A 21,044-nucleotide genomic window follows, 5' to 3' on the forward strand; every position below is an offset into this window, starting at 1 on the left:
GCTCCGCGGCGTGTGGGATCTTCCCAGACCAGGGCTCGAACCCATGTCCCCTGCATTGGCAGGTGGATTCTTAACCACTGCACCACCAGGGAAGCCCCAGCTCAATTTAAAAAAAAAAAAAAAAAAAGTTAAATAAAATAGAGCCAGAATAGGAGCACTTCCCACAATCTCCACACCTACTCCCATGTCCCAAGTCACATTCTTTCACCTGGATTATAGCAGTGATCTCCTTAAATAGTCTCCCTGGTACTGCCTTTGCCTGTTTATAATCTACCCTCAACAGGGCAGCAGGGTGATCTTGTTAAAATGTAAGTAAAGTCACTCCTCTACTCAAAACCCTCCAAAGGCTCCAGCTCACTCAAAGTCTAAAAACCAAAGTCTTTGCAATGGACTCCAAGGTGCAGTGATCCATGCCACCACTCCCCTCAAACCTTTGCCCCTCACCTTTTCATTTTGTTTTAGCCTTGTTGGCATCCCTTTGCCTTGAGGCCTTTGTACATTCTGTTCCCTCTCCTAGAACACTTTTCACCAAAATACATACACCATTCACTCTGTCACTTCTCTCAGGTCTACTGTTAAATGACATATTATCAATGAGGGCCTCCCTTAACCACCTTATATAACATATCAACACTACCATCACTGCTTCCCTCCTTGCCCAGGTTCATATTTTCTACCCCTCCCATGCTAAATCAATTCCATGAAAGTAAGTTGTTTTTGTTTTGGTTTTTTGGGTTTTTGGGTTTTTTTGGTATGCAGGCCTCTCACTGTTATGGCCTCTCCCGTTGCGGAACACAGGCTCCGGATGCGCAGGCTCAGCGGCCATGGCTCACGGGCCTAGCCGCTCCGCGGCATGTGGGATCTTCCCAGACCGGGGCACAAAACTGCATCCCCTGCATCGGCAGGCAGACTCTCAACCACTGCGCCACCAGGGAAGCACCCTGTTTTGTTTTTTTAAACTTTGTGCACTGCTATAGTTTCTGTGACTAGAACACTACTTGGGACATAGTAGGTGCTTGATAAATAAATGAATACCAGTGTTGAGACCCTCATTTTATAATGAGGAAACTGAGGTAAGAAGAGGTTAAATAACTTGCTAGAATGCTTTCCATGTTCAAAGCAGGGTCTTAATCTTTGTCTTCTATACCAGTGCACTTTTTTTTTTTTTTTTTTTTTTTTGGCTACACGGCATGCAGGATCTTAGTTCCCTGACCAGGGATTGAACCTGTGCCCCCTGCAGTGGAAGCACAGAGTCTTAACCACTGGACCACCAGGGAAGTCCCTACCTGTGCACTTTCTACTCCAAACGTGCTGAAAGTATTTCACAAGTTTACAATCAGGATTAAATGTAAATATGAACATTGGTAAACTTTACAGAATTTTAGGCCACATACAAGTTGTTAGTTCTTGTGGTTTCATCTTTAAGATCAAAATCAGAAAGATTAGCCTGTTTCCTCAAGCTTATTTTTATATAGATGTGAAAATAAAACTATTCTCTGGGAAGCCTGAATAAATTCCAAGTATTAAAATTTAGATAGTCTGTCTTATGTTACTAATATGTGGTTTCCTGCAAGTAATGGAAATAAGATATTTTGGTTCTTGAAATCTTCAGAGGTGAGCACCTGGCCAAAAGTACAGCCACATGATTATGGTTTAAAAAATAGCTCCAGGTTTCATCTCTCAGCTGCAGATGTGTTTGGGTGTATATAGATAGCATATAGCAGGTATAGTCTGCCAGTCAGAAGATGTGAAATAATTGAGTAAATTAATGACAGTGATCCTCAAGTTTTTTCAAAACACTCATTTCCAATTTGCCAAAGAATTGTGTATCTGAATCATTACATTGCCCAAATGAGAAACACAATGACCTAAACATTTAGGTATTTGGGGAATAAACCACATTTATAATTTTCTTCCAGTGATCTATACTGATTTGTATATGAATAAGCATTTAAAAATTCTATTCGAGTTTGCAATTTGTTCCATTTAACTAATGGAAAAAACCAATGCGCAAGTTGACATAAACTTGTCAAAATTCCCTTAATGGCAAAAAAAAAAAAAAAAAAACCACTTAAGAGTCAAAGTTTCTCCTCCAACTGGTGGTATTTGCCTCCCAGTCTTTGCTGCTTACGACTAACTAGGTCATATTAGAATCATATGAAATTGCCAATATCTGACTGATTTTGACCTAAAAAACACAATTTCACATGGTTCAAGTTACTATTAATAATAGAACACTTAAAACCACAGGATATATAAATTCAGAAGAGAAATTCCTGCAAATACATCTTTTTAATAAACGTGTTAAAAGAGCAAAATTGAGTCTCATACCAACTGCTGAGAAGCTATTATTGGACAAAAACAAAATTATAGTAAGTGATTTTGCAAAGCCCAATATTTATGAATGTTAAAATGTTAATGTCAAATAAGGTTACAGATTGCCTATGCTCAGTTAACTAAAGAACACCATGCCAGGGAGCCCAAAGTCATAGTGCGATTCCTTTTTATCCTGTTAACTCTACGATGCTCCATGACCCACTGTACTCAGTCTTAATCCAGGACATTTGTCTCTCAAATGCATATCACAAGGCAGAGTGAGAGGCAAGAGGTGAAGTGGGGATGAGTTTCAAGAAAAGGTGCAAATCCATGACTCCTGCAGTGGAGGTGAGAGACATCTAAAAGATTCCTGCACCTACCCTATAGTAAATGCTCAATAAATGGTGAATGAATGAATGGGTGAATGAATGAGTACCTTACTATTAATGCATAAGTAGTCTCATTCCTAATTATGAAGGATAATATTTTAAATGATATCTCTAAAAAAATAGAACCATATAATGTGTTTTAGCTGGAAGGTATCTTAAAGATATCTAATCTAGTGCCCATATTTTACAGTTGGGAAAATTAAGGCTTGAAATTAAATGATTACCCCGAAGTCACACAGCTTCTCAGTATCAGCTGGGACTAGAATTTGACTCATGCTTCTCAGTGTAATACTCCTTCCAATATATGATAGGATAAAACATTTTTCTCACCATTAGAAATAATTAGCATATAATTTTCACATCCTGAATATAGCAGAGGAATCTTATTTACTGTTATAGTTGGAGGAGGCCTTACTCAATATAGCCTCATATTTTACAGAGAAGAAATCCATAGTGCAAAATGTTAAACAATTTGTCTAAGGTTAGCCAGTTAGAGAATCGACATTCAAACTCAAACTCCAGATCCCCAAATCCAGAGCACACTTCATGCTGAAGGACATTAGTGTACTTAAAGCTTGTATGCTTTTTACATAGTTTGATGGCATATGATTGTCCAAATGTGGGCAACAGGAAATGTTTATTTATTTACAAGTACATGAGAAAGCAATTTCTATTCACCTTTTTAAAAAATTCTGTTACAAATAAAAAGTTAATACATTCATCCTTTGCACACAAAATACATTCTTTTTACTTTTACTCTCAGTATGAATTATTTCTTAATAAAAACCAAAGCTACAATGGACGGTCAAGTGGTTTGGCAATTTGACAATGTTTTTTCAAGAAGGAAAACCCAAACTTTAAAAGACAGTCGATATATGTAAAGGAAATTGTATATTAAAAGTGCTCCTGGGGCTTCCCTGGTGGCGCAGTGGTTGGGGGTCCGCCTGCCGATGAGGGGACGTGGGTTCGTGCCCCGGTCCAGGAGGATCCCGCGTGCCGCGGAGCGGCTGGGCCCGTGAGCCATGGCCACTGGGCCTGCGCGTCCGGAGCTGTGCTCCGCAACGGGAGAGGCCACAACAGTGAGAGGTCTGCATACCGCAAAAAAAAAAAAAAAAAAAAAAAAAGTGCTCCTTCATTGAATCCTAGAAGATTGAGTGCTGCTCTCCAGCATGATTTGTAGCCGCCCTTTCAAAAAATGTGGAGGACTTGGAAATTCTCTATGTGATAACAACTCAATTTCTACAAGACTGAAGCAGTCTTCATGAAATTGACTATCTAAATGATAGGCTCATAGAAAAATTCTTATAGCCATATTAGGATGTTAGCCATTATTCAGGAATGTCCTAATTGACCAGTTGATCTAAGATTATAAGTTGCATACTCTAAGTAGGATTTTAAGAGGACCTGCTTAAATGAACCCAAGTGACTTTGATTTGCTAGACTAATTAAAAGATGTGAAAACATATGCCCACACAGAAAACTTGTACACAGATATTTATAGCAGCATTATTTATAATAGCCAAAAAGTGAAAATAACCCAAATGTCCATCAACTGATGAATGGACAGGTAACATCTGGTACATATATACATACAATGGAATATTATTTAGCCATAAAAGGAAATGTATTGATTCATGCTATAACATGAAACATGGTATAACATGAAACTTGAAAACATTATGCTAAGTGAAAGAAGCCAGACACAAAAGAGCACATATTATATGATTCTTTTTATATGAAATGTACAGGATAGGCAAATCTATAGTGAGAAAATAGATTAGTGGTTGCTAGATTATGGTGGGGAAGCAGGGAGAGTGATTGCCAATGGGTACAGAATTTCTTTGGGAGATGATGAAAATGTTCTGGAGTTAGATAATGGTGATGGTTGCACAACTTTGTGAAAATACTAAAAAAAACACTTAATTGTACACTTTAAAGGGGTGAATTGTATGGTGTATGAATTATATCTTAATTTTAAAAAGAGAAATGCAACTTCATTTTAAAATATTTTGCTCAGATTCCTACTCCCTCATCCCCCTTTTTAATGTTGAGTGAAGTTTTCACACAATCACCTTTCTATACAATGTTTTCAGCTAATTGCACTCAGGTCATCATCAGCTTATATTTCTAACAGGCATTTTATTAAAAAAATACATGAACACATAAGATATGATACAGCATCCTGTTAATATCTGCATATTAACATTTAAAATCAAGTATTTTGCTTGTGTTGAAATAGATTTCATATTCAGATGTATTCAGATATTACTGAGAGCCTATGCTTGAAACCAACAACCAATTAAGAGTTGAGTTCATATGATTCCATGATGAACATGTTTGTTAAAATTATGTTTACATTTTGATCAAAAGAGATAGGAAAAGGGAAATCAGGGATTCTCTAAGTCTTCATAAAACAGCTTCTCTAAATATTTTAACTAGCTGCTGAGAAGACCTCCAGAATTATATATTTTGTATTTTATTTCATCCCTATACTAAAAGTCATGCATTAAAATGTATGCAACAATATGTATGGGCACACTTTTTCCCTTTAGGTGATCTAAAAAAATCTCAACCCTTTATTATCTGAAATTTTTTTTATCTGAAATTTTAAGCAAGTTTTTTTTTTTTTGCTGAAAATAGCAATTTTACTCACACACTTACATTTATGTAAGTGTATTTAAGTAGCTCCCTTACATATCAACAAAGAAGCCCCAACCTTCTGGTATATCTAGAGGACACTTCAGTGAGCAGAAATTAGAAGCCAGCATTCCAGTCATTTGAAATTTTCTACAACAGGAACATGAAAGCCCCAACATACCTTAAAGGGATAAAAGGGTTCACACAAAAAAAATGTTTTTAATAAATCAATTGACATTCATTGTCAGGGAGCCTACAAGAAAGTTCTACTAACATTCTGCAACTGTATAGGACAAGAGAATATATATTCTTAATGATTACTTTCCAGAAAGCAGTATGTTTAGCAGCTGTTTTTCAGAGGGCTTATCAAGTTTTGCTATTGTTATTTAATCCAGGCATAACTGTGTAACCTTAAACAAAAGCTCTGTACCATTCAAGCAACTAGTGACAAATTATCCTAGCAGACCAGATTCGTATCTTTTGTTATTCTGTGCAGGAATTTTTGCTTTATTAGGCATTTGGTATACCAATTTTTATTTCAGAACTTAGTGCACATGTAGAAAGGGAAAGAAACCCTACTAAATGTAGGTGTTGGTAATTACGTCCATCAAATAATGTCATGTATGAAATTACATCCTAAAAGCAGTTGACAAAACTGGGATTCATGACTCCATTTTTACCAAGAAGAGAAAACAAGAGCCACATAACCAGAATAATTCTTCAGAAGCATACTTGGTTATCAATTATATGTTAACTAAAGAAGAAAATACATGGATAACTGAAGAGTTAATCAAAAGTAAGATTGTGATCTAAATCTGATATCAATAAGAAGCTAAGAATTTATAAATACCTATCCTGACATTCCCCAAGGAAATAATAATTATCACCTTAATGAGCTTTTTCTGTCAATTAAAAAAAAATTGAGGCAGAAGGGCTATAATAAATGGCAAACATGGCCCTTTAAAAAGAAAACAGGATCAACCCATTTTTCTTCTAATGGAGAATGGGATCAAGAAGAGAGAGGTTCAAATTGCACTGTGAGGTATCTCAGTAATAAGGTTAAGTTTCCTGATAATGACTTTACGACCCTGGAATTGCCCACTGGGTAGAGAGAGAGAATGCCTTTCTTGAAGTAGGTAAAGAAGTGGAGTCTCTTGGGTAACAGTTATGCCCTAAGGCAGAGGAATGGATCAAATGAGTGATTTTCTTTTAAGGCCCTTTCAGAAATGGAGTTTTTTTTTTTTTTACGTCAGGAGGATTCCTTGTTTTGTTCTAAGGATCTGTAGTTGTATCAGACCATCCAAAGTCTGCTCTTAATCAAGGAGAAAACTAATATTTGAGTGTTTACTGTTTACCAAGCATTTTCAATTTATCTAATTTTTACAATAATTCTGACAGGTATTATTACTATTAGTCTATCTTGTGGAGGAGGAGGAAACTGCAAGAGATTGTGCTTTGCATAATGTTATAGCTAATTCATGGGAATATTAGGACACCTCACACCTAGCCTAGTGTTCCCCCTTCTAAATACCTCCCTACATCACTCCCTGAAGTGTCAAAGTCACAACCCGCCAAGGGAACTAGAACACAATACCTCTGAAAATTCTGCTTTAACTCAGTAGGAAAGTAAAATTTTGACTCTTGCATTTCACAAAGTCAGTTAAAGAAGAGGGTAGCTTTTGTGCTCTGACTTCTTATCCAAATGAGTCAAAGAAATTCTCACCCAAACTGAAGTGTTTCTCACCATACTGATGCAAGACCAATGACTTTTTTAGAAAGACCAATGAAGAGCCATCTACCAGCCTTGCAAGGATGCAAGTTACCTTGCAGGTGGAATCACTTGGGTAATGGGCTTCATTAGCAAATGTTGCTTATAGTTATCTCTGATTTTCAAATCAAAGACCTATATTTTGTTACTTTCTACATAAAGCAATTTGGCCTCCGTTCTTTTAAAATTATTTTCAGATCATGCTTTTTCAAGAGGATCAAACCGAGTAACCAAATGTCATTTGAGACTTTTCCAAATAGATTTTGGGGCCTGCTTTTTGCCAGTGACCACCAGCCCATCTGTGACAGGAGGTGCAAAACTTTAAGTTGGGGCTTCCCTGGTGGCGCAGTGGTTGAGGGTCCGCCTGCCGATGCAGGGGACACGGGTTCGTGCCCCGGTCTGGGAAGATCCCACATGCCGCGGAGCATTCAGGCCCGTGAGCCATGGCCTCTGAGCCTGTGCATCCGGAGCCTGTGCTCCGCAACGGGAGAGGCCACAACAGTGAGAGGCCCGCGTACCGCAAAAAAAAAAAAAAAAAACCTTAAGTTGGTAATTTATGGGATTTTAACTGAAGATTCCGCTCTGCTAAAGAGGCCTATCCTGAAATCCTGAAGAAATACCAAGTACTCACTAACACTGAGCTTGGCCTATGTTTGGCAAGTGACAAATACATAATTTCCATGATTTCATGTAGATTTCAACTTCTACTAAAACAATACCTTTTTAATCTTTAACTCAAGAACCAGTTTGTGATTTCAACAGGACATCAATGAATGGACTTGGAAAGCAATCCCAGCCTAGGGCATAACAGCAAGCCAGTCTCGACCTAATGACATGTAACCAAACTCCTTCCTGGAGAGTGGGATGCACTTTGGTCAGAAGAGCAAAGCCTTAAAAAAAAAAAAAAAAAAAATAGCTGTGGGTCAACAGATATTTAACTGAACATGTTATGAGAAGCAAAGTACTACAACATAGAATTTTAATAGGTCATCTGGGCCACCCCAACAAACGCTGGGATCTTCTCCACATCATCTTTGCCAAGTTCTTATCTAGGCTTTGCTTGACAGAGGCAGCCCCTTCCATGGTGAACCAACTTTTTGAGAAAGTTCTCCCTGACGTGAAGTTCAAATCTGTGGCCCTATGACCTCTATTCAGTGGGCCTCATTCCACCCCTTTGAACAACAGGGTCTTGCTCTAATGTACTGTGTTCCTCTCTCTTTCCCAAGCTAAATTTCCCTAAATCCTTCAAATATTCTTCAAATGTCTTAAATTTTAAACTCCTTCACCATCTTTGTTATGCCTCAATTTGTTTTTAAACTATGGCTCCCCAAAATGATTGCAGTGTTCCCATGGGTTTAGGAAAGGAGATGAAGTATCATCTCCCTTGCTCTAACATTATTAATGAGCTGTTGGAAGGGATGATAATTTCTTAATTCAGTATGCTCTCTCCCCAGTGTGAGAATGTAAGGGAAGCCAGTTTTCCCTCCAAACACAAATAGGCTCATGTCACAGATATGAAATCCAAAAAGAAGGAAAAAAAAAAAACCAAACACATCCCTCTCTTATCCCCAAATTAGTGTTCAACCACACACTGCTTACATGGAGTACATTTTGTCAGAAGGATGAGATAACACATGTTTTTTCACTGCTTTTCATTTTCAAGTTAAGTCTCAGGAGGATTATAGTTGCACCGAAACACATCTGTCAGGGCCATGGTTGAGAATAAGTAACCAGTTGAAGTTAAAAAAAAAAACTCTAGAAAAAAGAAAGGGTAAAACCCTAGAAGAGCTCTTCTACAGGCTAATAGGGCAGCAGTCCCTAAAGTACTTATGATTATGAAATACAGAGTTCTGCAGGATTAAGAAATAGAAAATGTCTATCTTTAAAGCTATTGGTTTGATACGTGGGGCAAAAAATTAAATAGTTTTTTCCTGATTATAATATGATCTCATTCACGTAGCTTAGTTTATTATAAAAAAAAGAAGTTTTCATTTTAGTCAGAGGACCAATTCAAAATCACTTGCAACTGGTATTTATTCAGAAAGATTCATTAACTGAAACTTGATGCTGGATCTAGAAGAATTATGGGGTAGCTTAAAGGGCAAATGAGGCAAATCATGATCTAACACTGGACGTCACCAGTGTCCTCCAAAGACATAAATTCGTAAACAGAAGAAGAAAGAAGAATCCAGCCTTTGGTTAAATTCTGCCTCCTCTCTCCAGCAAGTCTAAATTGTTTACAGGAAATAGCCCTAATCCAAGTGTCTTATTTTGGCCAGTGGTTTTTACCTTTCTTACCAAACTCTAACTCAGAAATTGACACATTGTCAAATCAATCCATTTCACTTTCATTTTTAGTTATTTTCTTTCCTCTTTACTCAGGTAGAGGTGCTAACATGAAATGACTTAAAAAAAAAGAAGGAAAAAATGGCTAGGAAAAACGAATGGCCTACTCTAAGTAATCCACAGAAAGGATAACTGGCCCCATATAATCAAATTTAAATGTTAATATAATTCAATAGATCTAACAAAAGCACATAAAGGACTAAAAAGCCTTGCATAGGTAAAGGACAAAGCATAAAATCCTTCGAGGATACAGTCTAGACAAAGCCATAATATCATTAATATAAGCAAACTACATGATTTCACAGATTCCCCAAATCTGACTATATGACGGATATGATGTATTGTAAATTGAAGAAAAGTTCGCCATATATTTAGTAACATTATTAAAAAAAAGAAAAAGATCACACCAAAATGGAGGCAGACATGGACTCTGGTAGTCTTATGAGTCAGATCAAGCCATACTGAATTATGAGAAAGCAACCCTCTTTTTCACCCACCATTAAATGAGAATTCATTTTTATTTAAGAAGGCTCATCTTAGCAAATATTGCCAAGACAATAAGGACTAGTAGGCAAACCAGTAAGTTTAGGTCCTGGCCTCGGTTAAGATGGCCACATTTAATTAGTGTCCTTTCTCAAGTTCTATTTGATAAATTTCTGTTTAACTGAAAAAGCTCCTCTTGGCGCTAAGTTGTTTATTCAACTAATATTTATTGAGCACCTACAATATTGTCAGGGCTTGTTCTCAAACTTGAGATACATCAGTGAACAAGTGTCCATAAGGCCTAATCTAGAATTCATACAACTAAGAGAAAAAAAGAAACAAAGCCCTACATTCTCATGTGTCCCTGCTGATGTGCCATAGATGGGTGACTGTAAGTACAGAAAGGCTGGGAAGGGTAACAGGGAAGAAAGGGGCCAAGAGCAGAGCTTTCTAATACCCTTCTGAGTTTGGCCAAGAGTAGATAATGGAGACTGAGCCCTAGGAAATAATCTCAGAATGCAAGAGTGGCCCTACAACCTGTTATTTTACAACTAAATTTGTCCAATCTAACAATGTTCTATTTTCTAAGTTCATAAAGCAACTTTATTTTCAACACACTTGCTTCTGTGAGACAAAGTTGAGTCATGATGTGCTGGGGACTTTGGATTTTTGCCCTAAATGAAAGATAGTAAACCTAAACTTAGGGACATTTCCTCAACATTTAAAGAGTTCTTCTGCCCACTTTGAGGAACTTTTCTGAACACCTTTACTTGCTGGCTTGGTGGGGAAAACGGGGAGGGAAAGGCAACCATGATAAATTATTTTGTTTGGTGTTTATTAAAATGATTTTTCTTTCCTATAGAGATAGGTTCTAAAATAAAAGCAATTCAAACTTCTGGGATCTCTTTCTCTTACCCATAGGATCAGGACAAGCATGGTGAGGCCAACCATAAGTATCAGTCCCTTAAACAATATGTACAGTCCCCATGAGCAGATAGGTCGCTCTGAAACCTACTAAAGAAATGCTAGAAAGGCTTCACCAATATTGCGTCTCTACATGACTCATTGCTTTAAAACTCAGTAGCTTTCACACATCAATATATCAGGACCAAGACTGCCACCATCTACAGCAACAGTGGAATTATGTATCATATCCTTATCCCATTACTCATCCCTCAATTATACTAAGCAGCAAGCTACAGAAACATCTGACAGCATCAACAGCAAATACGTTTAATTACTTTCCCAATTTGCATTTATATCAGTGAACAAATTGGAAGGTATCAAAGTATGGCACTGAAGAAACAGTAACACATATTCAGCAGCATGGCTTCCATTTTGAGTTCTGTTTTTAAATTGGCTAAGTAAAGGCATATATACCTCCATTTGAATTGGAGATTTGTAGTAACACATGTATATAAGGAAGGGAGGGAAGGAGGGGGATAAGGAGGAGAGGAGGTAAAAAGGGAAGACCAGGAAATAAAGGAAAAGAAAAAGAAACAGGAAAGAATGAATGGTCACGAGTCTGAAAGTAACATTACTACAAGGAGATGACAAATGACTACTCAATCTGCTGCTACGAGCAGAATTTTTCTAAGGTTATCATTGCAGATACAAAAATCGTGAGACTTTTCATCTGTTGCTATTCTCACTTACCGTACTAAAAACACCTACAAAATCCTAAGCCTTGGTCTGTCCAAGATGGATAGTACCAGGAAGTAAAAGACGTGACCTGCTATCAAGGACTGTGCTCTGCTTGGAACTCTGCACGGCAGTCCATTAATCCACAGTATTTTGGTCAGATCGGGTCTGTTTTCTTACACTACTCATGTTTTAGAGCTCATCTTTTATATTAGGGTATCCACCATTCTCTCTTTTTTTTTTCCATTTTTCAAACTTTTTCATTTAGTTAAAGGGCAGGAAAGAAAGGAGAATGGAAGAAGAAAGTGGTAGAGATTTAGAGGGGAACAGGAAAGGAAAAGTATTCTCTTTCCCAACAAATCTACCCTAGAAAAGGTAATAATGAGACTTTGAGAAAGACATGGACTTCCCTTTTTTCTTTTTTTTTTGTTTTGTTTTGTTTTTATTTCTATGAAATGTATTTAAGGACATCAATGTACTAAAACGTTTGGTCTGTGAAAGAGTGGAATCATTAGCACCATAAGGAGTCATGGAGCTTGTATACATTAATAAAACAATGATTGCTACTGTTGTCACGGGTAAAGGTTTCATTTCATTTTTACATCCCAAAGTTCTTGAAAGTGCCCATGGAAAAGAGAAATAACACTTTTCAAAATCTCCATGGAGCCATCAGCACGCACCAGAGACAGGACTTGGCGTTCCCAGTTTTGGTTTACCTGGTAGACAAGAAAACCAGGGCCCCCAGAAGCCCTAAAGAGCAGCCCCCACATGCACCCACTGACGTGCAGGAGGGATCCCTACAGTACGTCTCCCCCTGGACTGTGTTCAGGAATGCGTTTTACTTGCTTTTTTAAAAAAAACAAAAGCAACATGCTCTGCAGATCATGGAGCGCCTAGTGCAATTTTCTCCTTGATCCGACTCCAGACTGCAAAAGGGTGAAACCATTATATGTTCTGCTAATGCTGGCCTGTGGACAAGGCCCTTGGCCTGCCATGCTTTGTAAGCTCAGGAGCCCACAGGAGTCAGAAGGTCCTAGAGCGGGACCCATAGTCATCGCCAGATCTCCCCAGCAATTGGTGGCCCATCAGGGCAACTGCTGATTCCTCTTGCTTCTCCTTGCCTCAGCCTTTAGTTGAAATTACAACAAGTCAAATAGCTGATACTTTTCCCTTCTCCAGGTAAGGGTGAGGATACATTGTTCACAAGTGTGTTCTGCCTGGCTTCACTGATGAGGCGGCACGCCAAGTCAAGGAAGAGTTTCTCCACGTTATCGGATTCCTTGGCCGAGGTCTCCAGATAATACATGTCCTGAGCTTCTGAGAATTCTTCAGCTCTCTGCTGGGAGACCTCTCTCCTTTCAGCCAGATCAATCTTGTTGCCTAAAATAGCGGTAAAATCAAAGAGGGAATCGTCATTTGACTTTTTTGCAAGTTTGGAAACATCAAAATTCAACTCCGTATCTGAAGTCAAACCAGAGAGATGGGCAAGTAAAGCAAAACCAATGTGACTGTGATTCCTGGATTATTTATTTTAAAATACCAATGCCATTTGTAATGGCAAAGAACTGGAAACAACCCAAAAGCCCATCAGTTGGGCACTGGCTGAATAAACTATGTCACATCTACAGTTATTTGGAGCTACTTAGCACCGTAAAAAGCAATAAGGAATATCTCTGTAGGCTGCCATGGAATGAGACATTAGGATATATTGTTAAGCAAATAAAGCAAAGTTGAAAAAAGTGTATATAATATACAATTCTCTAAGAAAAAGGGATGAAAAAATACACTTTATTCTTATTTTTTTAATGGAAGACTAAAACAAAATTTTAATTTTAAAGATAATGGTTACCTACGAAAGGAACAAGTTTGAGGGATGAAAACCAGACCTTTCTAAATATACTTCATTTTATAGATTTGACTTCAGAATCTTATCAATGTTTTACACGATTACACAATTATTATGAAATTAAATTTAAAAAGCAATTCCTAAAGTTGAAAGCAAAATTAAACAAATGAACCTGTTTATCATGAAGTGGCATAACCACACAAAGAGGAACTATTTCAGGTGAGTTGAAGATAATGTAACCAGTAATTTAACCATGTATCCCCAGTGGCACATACCCTAAGGACAAAAAGAATTGAAGGAAAAAATCTTGAACTGTTGCAGTGATTATCTTGTTGGTGGTAGTGTTGGCATCATTTTTCTGGGGCTGCTATACATGTTTTAGGGGATAAAGCAAATAAGTAATTATGCCAGTGGCATTAGGACAGGGATTTTTAGCATGGGAGAATGGAAATACAGATATAAGATTAATGAGGTTAAGTAAAATTTCTGTAGTCCTGAATTACAAATGGAAGTATCAGTGTGAATAATTCATGGTGTTATTTTATCTTTAAAAAATTTTCTACTTCTGTTTTGGAAATCTGACAAAGGTGATATGTCAACTGTGTTACTTCCCAACATTGCTCATGGTAAAAGTGACCGTTGATTGATAAATTCCATCCAGCCTGGGAATTCTATGTATGAATTATAAATACCTAATAGAAAGCCTTAACTTTTGGCTTCCCTGAGTGTGATGATTCTTCATCTGAAGAGACCCTGAAAGTTAGGCCTGTCAGGTTGTTACAAGAGAGATGGGCTCCTATGGGGCATTGAGGCTTCTAGCCAGGGCAGATCCTGCACTTGCCTGAAGTGAACCTTTTCCCTTCACATCTGAACTGTCCCGGGAGGTCCTGGACAGCTCTGTGGACTGCTATGAGGGCTGCTTCCACTGAAGAGGAATGCTTGATGCTGGCTTACTACTAAGCTGTGTTTCCTGTCCTGTATCCTTCTAAGTGACTGTGATACCATGTGGCCTATGGTAGTCTTGTCAGTCAAAATGTTTCACAGAGCCTAATGAGACAACCCCCTGTGGATGCTACAGAATTCACCACATACGCACACACACACCAGCTCTGTCCACTGAAAAGCCTAAAAGCCATCACCTAGTAAAGACGATTCCTATCACCTTGGTTGTAGCCTCTAAATACAACCTCCCATTGAAAAGAAACACTGCTTCCTGAAGAAATGGCTAATTCCAGGTCTGGGGCAGGAAATGCACTGGATGTGCCTCGAACACTTGTCATCCCAGAAATCAAGAAAATTATCAAAGATTCCTGGGTCATGTCAAAAGGACTCAGGAACCCACTTGAAGAAGCTCCCACTGTCAAAGTTGGAACAACTGAAGCATCAATAATAATAATTACAAGGGGCTAGAATACATCAAATATATTTAAATCTATAGCAATATTCAAAATATAAACAAACTTCAATAGTTGCTTTTGGAAATCTAGGGAACCAACTCATTACTTTGGAAAGTAATAAATGGAAAAGAAAGAATCAAGCATTTTTCTTGACTGTCCTATGAGAACAGTACCTTGTAATACCAACTATAAAGTATATCTGCTAAAACGAAAAACAAAACCTAAATCTGACCAGGCTCTAGATTTACCTACATATCTGCCAGAAATTTAGGTGATAGAGGAACATATCAAATGACACCACCAGGGTGAAATAACAAAATTCAGACTTGAAAACTCCACAGGACAAACAAATGCTTTAACAAATAAATTCCCAGGGAGCAAAAATGGAGGGATAAGCTACAGCTAAAAGGAGAATCAAAAGACATAAAAATTAATTACAACATACAGACCTTATTTGGATCTTGATTTGAATAAATTTCTGATGGATGAGTCAATCAAGGAAATTTGAACATTGCGTAAATTTTTGATGCTGTTAAGGAACTGTTAATATTTTTTAGGTGTGAAAATGGCATTGCAGTTAGGTTCTCTTTTTAAAAAATTTTTATATCTTTTATAGAGATACACACTGAAATAATGTAAATTGAATTAATATGACATCTGGGATTTGCTTCAAAATAATCTGAAGGGGAAGGCAGACAGAAGAGATGGGGAAAAGATAAAATAAGATGGGCTATGAGTTGTTAATTGTCAAATCTGAGAGATGGGTATATGGGTGTTCATTATACTGTTTTCTCTATTTTGCTTATGTTTAAAATTTTCCATAATAAAAAATATTTTTAAAGCCAGTGCTGGAGCCGCATAGCACAGGGAGAGCACCCCTCTTTGTGACCACCTAGAGGGGTGGGATAGGGAGGGTGGGAGGGAGACACAAGAGCGAGGAGTTATGGGGATATATGTATATGTATAGCTGATTCATTTTGTTATAAAACAGAAACTAACACCATTGTAAACCAATTGTACTCCAATAAAGATGTTAAAAAAAAAAAAAAAAAAAAGGCCAGTGCTGGGACCTTCCTGGTGGTCCAGTGGTTAAGAATCCACCTTCCAATGCAGGGGAAGCAGGTTCAATCCCTGGTCGGGGAACTAAGATCCCACATGCCACGGGGCAACTAAGCCCTTGTGCTGCAACTACTGAGCCCGTGTACCATAACTACAGAGCCCACGTGCTCTGGAGTCCGCACACAACTAGAGAGAAGCCCATGCACTGAAACGAAAGATCCTGCTTGCCACAACTAAGATCCGATGCAGCCATAAATAAATAAATAAACTTCTTTTAAAATAAAAAATAAACAAAAAGGTAGTGCCAGGCTTCCCTGGTGGCGCAGTGGTTGAGAGTCCGCCTGCCAATGTGGGGGACACGGGTTCGTGCCCCAGTCCGGGAAGATCCCACATGCCGCAGAGCGGCTGGGCCCGTGAGCCATGGCCGCTGAGCCTGCGCGTCCAGAGCCTGTGCTCCGCAACGGGAGAGGCCACAGCAGTGAGAGGCCCGCGTACCGCAAAAAAAAAAAAAAAGGTAGTGCCTCTTTCATACTGAGCTGACTGATCATGTCCCCTCATATCTTCATTTAACTTCCTTAGATAGAATCCCAAGTAGTAATGCTTTGACTCATGTTCTCAAGGGCTTTATGTCCAAAGTGGAGGTCTTTCAAGCTCTTCACAGCAAAGGTTCTCCAGTGTGCAGGAGGGTTTTCAGGACCGAGCTAATGCTCATAGAGAGGCAGATACTTAACCCAGCAGCCTGAAGGAAAAGTCCAGCAATCTGTTACAAGGCAGCACATTACAGTTGGATAAACACAGGCTTTGAAGTCAGTCTTACATGCTGAGTGACCTTGGGGAAAGAACTTCACCTGTCTGAGCCTTGCTTTCCTCATCTGTAAATTTGGGATCATGACACATAATATTCCTAATATGATTCCTGGCACATATACACTAGCTATAACGCTTTCTATAAAGTGTTTAACTTACTGTTAACCATGATTTTTAACTTAATGTTTCTAAGGTTCTCTCCTGGATTTCCAAAATTCAGGTCTTTCTAGAATATACAACAATGCTCCTTCTTAGGAAGAAAACTTTGTTTTTCTTTTTTTTTGGCCACACAGCACAGCATGCAGGATCTTAGTTCCCTGACCAGGGATCAAAACTGTGCCCCCTGCAGTGGAAGCTCAGAGTCCCAACCACTGGACTGACATGGAATTCTCGGGAAGAAAACATTTTAACAATCAAATATTATTAACATTTTTCCATCACCAGTAGAGGATTTTTAACAATCTAATCTGTTTTGCCGCAATTTCATTTTTAATGGGTGCATTTGTCACCACAAAAAAAAATGGTTATTTTCTGCTTTCCCCCCATACTAATTAGAGGGTCTACCCTCCTACAAGAGGAAACAAACTGTAGAATTTCCCTTATTCTTTCTGAAAATTAGAATTTTTCAAATCAGTATAAATGTAAGAAGGGAAAAAATTAACCAAAGTCCATTTTTTAGGCAAAAATAATTGCTTCAATAATGAATTCCTTATCAACGTAGATATATTTTACTTCTAGACCAGCAGTTTCCATGGCCTAGATTTTTTTGTAATGTTTAGCAGCCCACATAACTTTCATGGCAATCCACCTTCTTCCCTAGAGACTGCACTGATAGGAAAATCAATCAGCAACATTTTCTACTTTACTTTTCTAAACCATCACCATGGGATAGGATCTATTTCATTTTCTCTTCAATTTCATTTAGAAGAACTGAATGTTGACCACATGAATTATACAGGAAGGTACCAAGGCATGTGGCCTTATGTGGTTATAAATTCTCTGATGCTCACAAATCAATGTCCCTCCTCATTAGTCCTTACTTACCCACTAGCACAGTGATGACCTTGTTGCTAGCATATTGTTCTATCTCCCGCAGCCACTCAGGAAGGCAACGGAAGGATTCCTCACAGGTTATGTCATAGGTGAGGATCAAGGCATTGGCGCTTCGGTAATAACTCTGGGTGATGGACCGAAATCTCTCTTGACCTGCTGTGTCCCAGATCTGGAGCTGTAAAGGCATAAGAGAAGGATCAGGTTGGTGAAGCAAAAAAGAAAGACAGCACTGCCTTGCTTTAGTTTAGAAACAGAAGCACCTTCACCCAAATAATTTCATGGTTATTTTTTGCCCTAAGAAAAAGGCACCTACAATTTTTTTAAAGATTTGTTGGGTGAGCCTGGTTAAAGATAGAGATTCACTTTGATTTTTTTTTCTTTGTTAAATTATTTTGAGTTTCCCCTTTATTCTTTTTTTTAAAGGCATTTAGATTATTTTTGTATAACTTCATTTAAAAAGTGAAATTAGGGTATTTACTTAATCTACTTAATTTTTATTATAAGCCTATTTCCCATAAGAATTGCTTTTTTTATCTGTAGACTCTTCATTGCTCATATCTTTAATTTTCCATTTTATTTATTTTCTAAATCAGAAAGTATATTCCTGTGTCTTTTTTTTTTTGCGGTACGCGGGCCTCTCACTGTTGTGGCCTCTCCCACTGCGGAGCACAGGCTCTGGACGCGCAGGCTCAGCGGCCATGGCTCACGGGCCCAGCCGCTCCGCGGTATGTGGGATCTTCCCGGACCGGGGCACGAATCCGTGTCCCCTGCATCGGCAGGCGGACTCTCAACCTCTGCGCCACCAGGGAAGCCCTCCTATGTCTTATTAAAGCTTTACATTCATATAACATATTTCAAATGTTCTCCTTTTGGTCATAAGCAATCCCCTCTATTCTTTATAAAAAAAAAAAAAAGACAACCAAACTCTTGAGCACTTACATGCCAAGCTCTATTCTAAACACTTTACATAGAATAACTCACTTAGCCCTCACAACAACTCTATGAGGTAAGTACTATTCCTGTATCCATTTCTTACATGAGGAAACTGAGGCACAGAGAGATTAATTAACTTGCTCAATGTCTCACAGCCAATATGTCCTAGAGCTGATTCAACCAGGCAGTGTGGTCCCAGAGTCCCTGCTCTTAATCATAATGCCCTATTACAAAAGTCAGGATCCAGGGCAAGCTGTCACTGTGACTGTTGGCATTTCAGTCAGCAACTGGAGAGGGAAAAAAAAAATCCATTCAAATGAATATATTAAGGTATTATCTTTGTTAATGAAAACAGGAACAATGCCATGGCAGGCAAAGAAAATACTTTCCCTCCACCACTTGTAAGCTCTGTGACCTTGGGCAAGTCACTTAATCTCTTTGGGCTTCGGTGGCTTCTTTATAAAAAAAGGTTAATAATATGCAAACCTGCTGAAGTCATTTACCTGATGGTTCTAATAACAAAGAAGGCAAAACACTTCTCACTTCAACCTGAATTTCCCTGCACAGAGCAGACCTCTGAAAGAGAACTCTTCCCCAGAGCGACTGCTGAGTGCAGAACAAATCAGAGGCCTTGAAAAATCACACCAACAACAATCTTCCCTTCTAACTGCATCAATTTCACATGTCACAAAATGCCTTCACCCCCATTAACAGAACATCATTTCCTCAGGGGAGACCTTCTGGAACCTTCAGATTAGGCCAGATTCCCCATCCCCACCCCCAAATAATCTCTCCTGCAACCTACCCTGCAATTCTCCCTCACAGCACCTGACACACTTGAATCACTTAGTTACTTGTAATAACTACTTTCAGAACCGTCTTCCTCACTAGACTGAAAGCTTCATGAGAGGGAAGTTGGGGTCCATTTTACTCTCCGTTATCCCCTATACCAAATCCAGTGTTTGGCAAAGAGTAAATGTTCAAATATTTATTCACGGTCTCATTTCATCCTTACAACAACCCAGTGAGGTAGGCAAGTTTATGCCTCTCTTTCATTAACAGGTTACTCGCAAGGCTGGGACGCAGACTCCAGGCCTTCTGACTCCCAGGAGAGGACTCAGTCCATACACCGTGCTGCTTTGCTGCCAGAGACTGATTTAAATGCACATCTGCATCCAAAGAGGATGAGGCAGTTGGTATCACCCTCTGCTCAGACCAGTTTAGCTGATGAGTGACCGGTGGTCCCTGCCACCAATCAGCGGCACACAGGCTCTCCTTTGATTTGGAGTCACAGCTGCCCTTTGATGATGTACATGAAAGCCTGTGTATGCTGAAGGCGACCATACAGATGTTACAGCTTTTGCCAGGACAAAAGCTACTTCTCTTCTCTGCCTCAAACCTAGGGACATGGTTCCCCTCTGCCAGGCTGTGTCTTAGAACAAGAGACTATTATTTTAATGCTGCACGGAGCCTCGAAAAACACTTGTGATTGGATTTAATACTGCCAATCATTAGAAATCAGTATGTTCTCATGACTGGCACATCCTGAGAACAGCTCTGAGAATGAAAACCACTGAGATATTTTCTAGAATAGTGATTGTATGTCTTGGCTGAGATGTAGGCTGTTTTCCCAAAGGGGCTGCCTGTTTCTAGCCTTATGGTAAATTCCTGAGGAGATCCATATTCCACTGCCTTTATTATTCAATGGTTTCACTATTATTATTCAATGGTTTCACTATTATTATTCAATGGTTTCACTATTCTCTCTGCAATTCATTTGCTCTTTTTCAGCATTTATAGATCATTAACAGATGCAGAACACTGTGCTAAGCACAGAGAGAATGCAAAGATAAATAAAACATGGTCCCTGATCTCAAAAAGCTCCTAGTACAGGGAGGATGAATACATAGTTGACTAACCATGGTAAGATATGAGATGTTTTATTAAAGAGGGGCCAGCAGGAGAGTGTCTCCTGGTGTTAGTCTTATGTCCATGAATATGTTCTCAATACCACTGCCCTGGGCTTTCTAACCACTCTCACCTCCAGTATGGGGCTGCACCGTTGTCTACTCTCTTCTTTGTACCACCACTTACACCTCTATTGCCTCACTGCTACAAGAACGTACTGCAATCATTGGTTTACTACTATGTCCCCTTGTTAGACTAGGTTCTCTAAGGGTAAGGGTTGCCTTATATTTAACCTTATACCCCTACTGCCTTCCTAAAACAGGCCATGGTACGTGGTGGACACATTGGAATGATGGCTCACTGAATGAACAAAGGATGGTGGAATCACAAAGGAAGGATGGATTCATTCTGCTTAAATGATTAGCAGAGTATTAAAGAAGATTTCACAGATGAAACATTTC

The 21,044-nt window shown here is 38.8% G+C and overlaps 1 protein-coding gene across 4 annotated transcripts in view; it reads right to left on the bottom strand.

Annotated features, from left to right (window-relative positions):
- Nucleotides 1-4,397: 4,397 nt before the first annotated feature.
- RAB30 (RAB30, member RAS oncogene family) overlaps nt 4,398-21,044 on the bottom strand; it is an 85,551-nt gene continuing 68,904 nt past the window's right edge. Inside the window, exons 4-7 of one of the 4 annotated variants that reach the window (XM_081239124.1) lie at nt 17,734-17,917; nt 12,776-12,960; nt 8,710-8,811; nt 4,398-8,000 (exon numbers count right to left, since the gene is read on the bottom strand). In XM_081239124.1, the coding sequence (XP_081095250.1) occupies nt 8,725-8,811; nt 12,776-12,960; nt 17,734-17,917 (456 nt within the window). In that variant the 3' untranslated portion in view covers nt 4,398-8,000; nt 8,710-8,724. The other 3 variants (XM_081239123.1, XM_081239126.1, XM_081239125.1) reach the window with 3 other exon arrangements.

Source organism: Mesoplodon bidens (assembly GCF_964165515.1).
Source record: "Mesoplodon bidens genome assembly, chromosome: 7".
In the NCBI taxonomy this organism is placed as follows: domain Eukaryota; kingdom Metazoa; phylum Chordata; class Mammalia; order Artiodactyla; family Ziphiidae; genus Mesoplodon; species Mesoplodon bidens.